The sequence below is a fragment of the Hyalella azteca genome, unplaced genomic scaffold (genome assembly GCF_000764305.2).
Source record: "Hyalella azteca isolate HAZT.00-mixed unplaced genomic scaffold, Hazt_2.0.2 contig2298, whole genome shotgun sequence".
In the NCBI taxonomy this organism is placed as follows: domain Eukaryota; kingdom Metazoa; phylum Arthropoda; class Malacostraca; order Amphipoda; family Hyalellidae; genus Hyalella; species Hyalella azteca.
In genome coordinates, this window is record NW_025932579.1 from 40,334 (window position 1) to 50,126 (window position 9,793).

At 38.7% G+C, this 9,793-nt stretch overlaps 1 protein-coding gene across 1 annotated transcript; it reads left to right on the forward strand.

Moving 5' to 3' along the window:
* Nucleotides 1-6,361: 6,361 nt before the first annotated feature.
* Nucleotides 6,362-9,793, forward strand: LOC125179504 (the record flags this gene model as incomplete). Its single annotated transcript, XM_047885523.1, is given in 3 exon segments — nucleotides 6,362-7,243; nucleotides 8,194-8,817; nucleotides 9,277-9,793. Coding segments are annotated over 3 exon segments (1,807 nt in total), but the record flags the coding sequence as incomplete, so codon positions are not given.

Here is a 9,793-nt window from a genome sequence, read left to right on the forward strand (position 1 = left end):
TCTTTGGAAAGCATTAATGGTCGTTCGATAAATGAAACGTTCATTTTAATTTTCATTCATCCCAGACGTATGAGCTTCGAACAAATAAATTTTCCCTAGTCCCTTTGCATAGTTGGCTCTGATTTTAATTATCATAAGCAATCAATCCCTCCCAAGTGCTCCATGAGGCAGAAAAAGCAACTAATATTTAAATAATATGATTCCCCACCGCATGAATTAATTCCGCTTCCGTTCCGCGCCGCTGCTTTAAAAAAATATCAAGAAGGCTGAGAAATTTAATTCAATTGCAAACACTATTTAATGGAAACGCCAATAACTGTCAACAGAAGACGAGTAATTACGGATGTTCAATTTCAGCGACTGGGCTTGGGCGACCAATTCCTCATTTATTTTTGTTATAGCGCAGCCCGAAAGAGAGAGGCGCATTTCTAATTAAGAAATCACTTCCATTTAACGGACTCGGAAGAGAAGTTTATGTGGTGGCTGTATACGCTAATGGCAATGCATTGTGATTTACTGGATTCTTAGTTACTGAAGCCTGCATCACTTGAGACCTTCTATTTACAGTCCAGCAATTATTAGGCTATTGAAGAAAATTCGTTAAACGTTTAGGGCTTACTTAGGCCTGGCGGGGGGTGGTATAGCCTCATTATTTTTACGTCTCTATTCATGTCAAACTCAGGCCTTACTGCAGGGCAGGGCAAATTTTTTGTTATAGGGCATACCTTAAGTAAGAGGACGTGTGTCTATGTTTGTTAGAAATCCTGTGGGATTTTATGTTCCTATAGGAGCATTTTTCCTGAGAGCCCCACCACAGAGCTCCTGAGAGCCCCACCACAGAGCTCCTGAGTGCCACCACAGAGCTCCTGAGTGCCACCACAGAGCTCCTGAGTGCCCACCACAGAGCTCCTGAGTGCCACCACAGAGCTGCTGAGTGTCCACCACAGAGCTCCTGAGTGCTTACCACAGAGCTCCTGAGTGTCCACCACAGAGCTCCTGAGTGCCCACCATAGAGCTGCTGAGTGTCCACCACAGAGCTGCTGAGTGTCCACCACAGAGCTCCTGAGTGCCCACCACAGAGCTGCTGAGTGTCCACCACAGAGCTGCTGAGTGCCCACCACAGAGCTGCTGAGTGCCCCACCACAGAGCTGCTGAGGGTTAAATTTGTTAATCATAAACATGTTAATTTATTAACAGTTTTGGCTAATCACTTGACAAAAAAATAAGGTTTCTTCGTATTCTATCACAAGCGAACAGATGTCAATTATTTTAAAATAATTCGGTTCCTAGGAAGGGCTTTAAAATATTTTGCCATATTTATTTATTTGCATCAAAATTTAATACTGTCAGGCTGGCGCGTCTGCAATGTATGGTAAGAGTCCCATAACTGTATGGTAAGGGTCCCATAAATGTATGGTAAGGGTCCCATAAATGTATGGTAAGGGTCCCATAACTGCATGGTAAGGGTCCCATAAATATATGGTAAGGGTCCCATAAATGTAAGGTAAGGATCCCATAAATGCATGACAAGGGTCCCATAAATGTATGGTAAGGGTCCCATAACTGCATGGTAAGGGTCCCATAAATGTATGGCAAGGATCCCTTTAATGATCAGTCCCTACTCGCGGGTTGTGGCGAGCTTCATGCGTGTGGCGAGTTTTTACTTGTTATCCAGTGTATTATAGAAGGATTTATCATGCGTTTGATTTCAGGCTCGAGGAAACTGCCATGTATTTTGCTTGCTTCACTGGCGCTTCGTAATTGAAGCACGGAGACAGAATTATAGTTCTGTAGGCTCAATAATTCAATTATCATGTATAATTTCCTATCATAAGTTCACTTATAATCAGGTTAGCATGTACACGGCTGTTAGAATACGAACACTAAGTCCGTCTTACTTCATTACTCCGCGCCTCGTGTCGGTATTTTGAATCTGAAATAATTTGCATGCAGCATAAAATATTCGTGCGACGCTTTTGTTTATTTGAATTCATTCATGTGTACGAGGATTTGTTATTGTTGTTCCTTGTCTAATGAAAACGAAAAGGTGAGAAGAATGAGTTAACTTTCTTGTAAGTGAAAACTAGAGGCTCATTTCATGCGCCTCGCAAAACGCCTTTAATGCGGCTCATTTAATGCGCCCTTAAGGTGAAAACTAACGCAGTGAGTGAAAAGGTAAGTGTGAATGGGGATTTTTTTTATTACTACCATCTCAACGACGTGTACACGACGAAGATTTGCCAATTTTTGACGCAGAAAAACTCACAAGCCCTGCCTTTCCTGACTGAATTGCCTTGAGATTAACCTCTATCATTTATAAGGATATTCAAATTTGGAAATAATTAAAGAAAGATTGACTTAAAGCCTATCCAAAAAGAGTATTTATACTACGAGAGCGGCCGACGACCTGCATGGTGCCTGATCCTGTTCAGTTATTGCCGTGATCTCAAGTTCAGCGATGAATACGAAGTGAACTCAGCCTGCAAATAATATTAACTTCCAGGTCTATATTTCAATTTTTGTTACCGGTGTGCATTGCTACAAAATCCCGATTTCGAATGTTTGCCAGAAAAATTATTCCCGGAGTATCGATTCAATATACGATATTTCGAAAACTAATCGTGGTGATTCTTATTTTTTATATTCCATCAGTAATAATGAAAGATTCGAATACCAACTCACTGTCAGGCTGAAATTGCTATATTTTACTGTTCTACTATATCTTTCCATTAATTTTTCTCGAAGAATATTGAAATCGTAATCGGAAAAGAGTGGGTTAATTATTATCACTGACATTCAAGTACGCAAGTTAATGATGTGCAAGGGATGTGCAAGTGACAGAGCTAAATGAACTCTACATCCAACATTTTGTCATCTGTTTTTTATGCGCCGTAAATCTGACGTTTATACGTTTTTAATCCGCATTTGACAGTTTAACCGTACATGTTGAAAGTTACACGAGTGCTTACACGTAAACTGTTGGTGTTGAAATAAGTTGGGAATAACTAAAACTAGAAATGCTCTAAAAAGGTGTACTAATCAAGTGTTTGAGTGCAGTAGAGGTCGTACGAGTGCTCTATGGTGATTCACCTGCCATGCAAACATCGTAGTGTGCCCTCTCATGGTCCCGCGATGGCACAGCGATTGGAGGCTGCAAATTTAGAACCTCTCGTCATGATCATAGATTTGAATTATACATCCTTACAACTTAAGAACTTGCGCTGACTCTCCACAATATATAAATTTAATTTTGAAGAATAGACAACGGAATTTTTTGCTATATATGTGAATAATAGTTTAAATATTAGATATTGAGTCATACTTTAGAGGGAGCATCATAAAGTTTTGTAGATATGCACTTGAATTGACCCAAATACGATGACCACAAAACGGCCAAGTCCGCGAACAAAAAAGTCTATTATTCAATATTTACTAGTAAATTTTGTACTTTTTTATATTTATTACGGAAGTACGCCATCATTATTTTTTCGGCCAACGCAAGTAAAAAAATATAACTCAGTACTCACTGCAGTGAGTGACAGAGAGCGCATTTTCTCGTCGGACGGACAGACAGACGGACGGACAGACGGACATGACGAGCACAATAGTGCATTTTTTCCATAAATGAGAAAATGCGCTAAAAACTAAATAGCGGAATTTGTCCAGAAAAAGAAGACTCTGCAACTCACCGGTGGTCGTGCCGCACTTATCGTGTTAATATTTCGCTAGTCATCCTTTCTTCTCATCAGTTCTGTCGCCGGCTCCATGTTTGAATGAAAGTGAAATGAAAGGTCGAGGATTTTGTTTGGTTTGGCTCTGCCCCCTTTTTTATAACCAGGAAGTCATGCACACGTAAAAAACCAACGATGTAGTAGTAATTGTAGTAATCATTAGTAGTAATTGTAGAATATTAAGAATACAAATATGTTGGAGTTTATCGCATATACAAAATGTCGCCAAATAAAGAAACGTTCAGGATTTTTTGATAATATTGGAATTTGATTCAACATGGACTGACTGTTCTATAAGAGCGCATGGAACACCTGCTTCACTGATGTAGAACACCGTAAAATTATATCAACGTAACAGGATGTGACGAAACGAATAATAATTAACACGTTAAGTGCAGCACGACCCACCACTGTTGCCCGATGGCCTGTAAAAGGCCAACTCCGGGACAAAAAGGGCTAATTATTCAACATTTACTAGTAAATTTGTAGGTTACGGTGCACAAATTAAATTTTCTTTTTTCTTACTTTTTGAAATTTAGTAAGGAAGCGCGCCATCATAAAATTTTCCGGCTAATGCAATTAAAAAAATAAATAGCGGAATTTATCCAGAAAAATATCCTGCATTCCGTGGTTGAACTATATAATACTAGTACAACTCATTTGAAGTTTGCGGTAGAGTAACTCTTAAAGGCAGTGATTAAAGCCGCCTAATATATTATAACAATTGGGATAAAGTACAGATAACCGAACGGATAAGCAGAAATCTGAGAACTGAGATAAAAGAAAGCGGAAGTCAGCTAACCGTCCGGCTGAAGTGAGGCTGTCCGGCTGCACTTGCCGTGATGGAAGGCTTCGCTGCAGCCTCGGAAGTTGTGCATGGAGCTGTACACGGAAGTCTCCGACAGATAGAACGACTCGCTGGGAACAAATGTTTATTAGTATTATTATTTCACAATGTGTAGCCCGTTTTTTGTTATTATTTTATAAAGTCTAGCCCGTTTCATAATATCTGATGAGGTGCTGGAAATTCGATGTAAAATGTTACAGCGCCAGCAGGATCGCTAGTACCTAAGTAATACCATATGCAGCCAGAAGGTGCATTCGACGAATGTATTGATTGAGTCTTAATGAAATGAAGGGGCATTTGAACGAGGTTCGAAAAATTCTACTCGACAACTATAGAAATTTTCTTTGTGTTTTATTTAGGTTTGGAGTACTGGCAAAATAACTTAGTAGCCTGGATATTCATGGTAATTTTCGTCAATTCAACCTTCTTCCAATGGACTATGATACAAATGGGCCTGTAAGTCGGAAGTCATATCTTCAGAGTAGGAATAAATAAAAATAGTTAGGAATAATGCGTCGGATTGTTTTGACAACTAAGCATGTAGTTGTTGGAAAGACTCACGATGTCGATAGTGAATGGCTTTCAGGTAGGGAAACGCTGGTTCTTTTCAGTTTCACCTCCCTTCGGTTTTATTTGTTAATGGCAACTGCTTAAGGTGGTTTACTGCTAACAAGTGAAATGGTCACAAATAACTGTAGCGCCTGTTGCGAAATCAGGGTTTATCTGTCCATGACTCGAAGCAAGTTCGTATAATTTCTAAAATATTGTTGTAAGGAAAAAATAGTATGTTAAATGAATCTAAAGAACTCAAGTCATTCAAGTTAACTGTTGCATCGCTTTCTTTTTATTTTACTTTGCCAGTCCTAGCCCGTTATCACTGAACATTTCAGTCCTAGCCCGTTATCGCTGACCATTCCANACCATTCCAGTACTAGCCCGTTATCACTGACCATTCCAGTACCAGCCCGTTATCACTGACTATTCCAGTACTCGCCCGTTATCACGGACGATTATCAAATCGGTTCTTCGTTGTGTAGACTCAAAGCATAATGCGCTTTCTTAAGCAAGATTACTGGACGAGCGTTTAGCGCCCAGTAATGAAGCGATATCATTCAGAGGCCTTATCAGCATGAGATCGATCTAGACATTGTTATCGAAGCTAAAACAAATTCGTGAGAAATACATTCGTTTAGAGTGAATATTTCGCTAAGCCTTCCGGTTCAGCGCGGGTCAATTAATTAGTTGTGATGTTCAAATTTTGTAATACTTGCCATATTAGGACAAGGTATATTTATTTAAGATCGCTAGAATTATAACTAGAGTACGGTGATGACGGAAGTGAATATTTCTTATCGGAACCAAGCTTCCTGTATGCGTTCGTCAAGAGCCGGTCAAGGTTCATGCATGCGCTGAGCGCTGGTCTGTAGTCTGGAGACTCGTGTAGCAGGATGTGGGTAAATTATTATCAGAGTTCCGTGTCCTGGATATTTATTTTAATAATTTTAATTATTTATCTATGCCTAACACATTCCGGTTTGGATGGCCTAGAATCTTTCCGCGCAGTGTTAAGCTCGGCGTCGCCTCAGCAACATCACTAAGTGAATATTGTTTGTTGAAATCTCACGGAACCGAATCGTACGTTATACAAAGTTACAATCTTCAATGAAGTCTGATAATACAACGGTTAATTTAAATCACAAAAATTTCTTTCGATACTTGCATTTAAGTTGTCGTTGAGAATTAGTTGATGATTATGATTTTTTCATGTTTTCCAGATAATTTTTCAAAATATTTGTAAAATATAAATAACGCGAAGGTGTGATGACGTGCTGCTATAATTCTGCTTCTTACACTGACCATGAAGGTTCTTTCTCCATGTGTGAGTCAAGTTCTTGAAAATGCACATCACCTCTGCCTGCGCATGTGATAAATAAATATTGATATGTAACTCAATCAAATTAAGTGAAAAATTACTGTAAAATTATGGCAATCCGGAAAGATGACAGTCACCCGGGATTATGTAGGAAGCTGTGAAAGTTTTAATTCTAAAAATCATTTTGCCTTCGACTCGTTGCACGGCCGAGTGAAGTCGGCATCCCCCAGGATGGGCTTCAACAACGACGCTTTCATGCTGACGGATGTGAGCGTCGGTGGCTTGCCATCCTGGAGCAAGAATTCCTGTGAAAATAAAAATAAACTAGATGAAGTTTATGAAGTTTTTGACAATGAGTCTTCCCTTCCAAGTAGTTTAAGAACCAGTGAAAATATCTTGCCGGCTGATGAAATAAACGACGCAGCATCGAATGCGAAATCCACTGCTGACCGGAAAGGATTCTGTGAAAACAATTACACAGCCGTTGAATCCAGCAACATAGCGTCAGCTGAGCCAGATACCTCGGTAGTGAAGTCTTATTCCTCACTATCTCGTTTGGGTCCCCCTTGTTTTTCCAGCGTTGTGGAGGAACAAAGATCGAGTGTCGTGTCCAGACATCATCCTGACGTGGTAGCGTCAGAGAACACCTCCATGCTGCTGGGTGCCGTGTCTACTGCCATCATGGACGTCTTCAGGGTGTGCTTCAGATGCCTGCCTTGCTCGCAAGGCCAACTGCCGTGTCTGGAAGAGGTCGAGACAGAGCCAAAAGGAGCTTGGTTCGACTGCACTACGGTGAGGTTTTTCAATTCAATTCATATATCTAAAGAATATTTTAACAATAGTTGCGTAAAGGATGTTTATTTTCGAGTTTCTGGGTTCTGATTATTTTGTAACTTCGAATTTGCTGTACATTGCTAACTGTGTTGCTACAGCGCTTCATGGCCATTTAACATCAAAGCTATCCATGAAACAAATTCTTACACATTTGAACGTCACAGAGATGTATACACGTTGCTGTTGTTAATTTTACTACAGAATCTCCATGGTATTTATCCCTTGAACATTACCAAAACTAATGCAGAACTCTGAAACCTGTTATAGTGTTAGCATAATTGATTTAAATACTGAAATGTCTCTTTTGAATTTGGAATGTTTTGAATTTTACTCGTTGTAAGTCCTTTATTTCATGTGACAATGAATAATTATTATTCGAAACATCCGACCACCAAAATAGAATTTATTTTACGAACATCTTTGAATTTTCGAATCCAGTCAAAAGTCAAACTCATTTGACCGAGAAAAGGAATAAGAAAATTCTCAATGAATCACTTTCTGGTGTTGAACAAATATGACATTTAACGGCAACTTCTTCACCAATAAATCAGTAATCTGAAAATTCAAATAGGCATTTCAGCTCGTGCAGCATATTAGCTAAAAATTGGACATAAAAATGCCGTTTTTTCTTCATTTATTACTTTCAATGATACATTTTAGGATGAAAATTCCTCTTCTGTGAGACTCGGCGAGGAAAAATTGGAGATTGACTGTGAAAAATTACATGAAATAACTAAATAATTTTGAATTTTCATTTATCATTATAGAATTGTGTTTGCAATATTCAATGGTCATGACTTGTGGTACCGTCATCGTGATATAAAGTCGAATGATAATGCTTAGGATGATCTTAGTTTTTATTTACACTAGCTGGAGAAATTTACACACATTGTCTTTTCTTCCTGCAGGTACGACCAGGATCACAGTTTTGCTGCAGCAATCCCGGAATAAATTTGAATAGTGAAACCTTGACGGAACCTAAGCGATCCCAACCTTATGATCGGCCCACATTTATAGTTGGTGAATTAGGAAGCATTGACATCAATATTGAGGATGAACATCGAAGCGAAGAGGTGGGGCAGACAGATGACAGAATCGATGAAAACTGTAACCCTGATGGCGAATTTATTCCCGAACAGGGAGACAAAGAAATGTTCAAAAATCGAGAAATGATGAAGATTTCATTCGTATCACAGCTGGAAGAAGACTACAAGCAACAGTCCGTTGCCGTCGGCTGGTCAGAAAGTAGCCGATCAAATTTTTTTGACACTTCGTGTACGAAACCGTCTTACTATAATACTCGTCTGAGCCAAGATGAATCTTCTAATTGGCAAGCCCTCGACTGGGGTGACCCTCCGGGCTTTTCAAATCCTTTCGGAAAATATTCCGAAATAGAAGACTTTAGCATTCCGGGTGGAGATGAATTCCAATCTGATGACCAACCAGGTAACGTTTGGGAGGACACGGAACTGGAAGAGGCGTTTGGCATCTACAACTTGACTACTTTATATTCGTACGGAAATTACTCGCCTGTAAGTATTATAGCAGCTGAATCTAAATTTAACAAGGCTTGTATGTAAAACAGACGCCAGGATTGAAAATTGTATCTGATTAGTAAGGTAATAGATGGTTATTAAATCGAATGAAATTGCCATTTGATTGCCTATATGTTACTCGTGACTAAATTATGTCATTCAATATCCGATTATTCATATATTTATCATTGTTTTTATTCCTAATTTTGTATCTTTATTTGAACAAAGATTGTGATAGGAGTCATTATCATTTATCAAAGCATAATAGTCAAACATAGATATACTTAAAAATTTTCAACTAATTTGGTAAGGCGAAACAGCTAATGATTAAAAAATGTAAAAATTTAAGTTTATTCAAGAACAAGAAGGTTCCACTATTATTTTAAAACAGAAGATTGAAAGCATTTACATTTATTCGTATTTTTTTCAACATGAATTATGATGCTATCTTTGCAGATTGTTTTCTCATCGGCTCCAAGCACGTTGCTGAATGAGAAGTTTGATGAAGCTTACCCTTCCAGACAAGAGATTGCCAATCGGGCTGAATTACATGGCGAGGGCCGCGAGACAATTTCTAGCGCAGTACCTGCTTTAAGAAATTCGATCAACAAAGAAAACGACTATGTTCACGATCAGAGAAAATGGATTTCTCAAGAGTCCCTGTGCAATATAATTAAACAATTCTTGTCAATAGAAGGGAGAGACTCCTTTTCACGGTGTTTTGAACTGTACAAAAATAGCTTAAGTTGTGATAATTATTTTCTATTTAACGGCAAGAGAATAACCAAACGTTTGCTCTTTGATCTAGTCAGTGAAATGGTTATCGCTTATCAAGAATTGTACCGCTATACTTACTTTAACTTTAAAAATCCTATACCTACCACAATAATTCAAAAGCAAGTTTTTCAAGTTTTAAATCGCCCGAAATCAAACGAGCATAAGGTTGAGCGAGCTAATAAAATAATTTATTCTC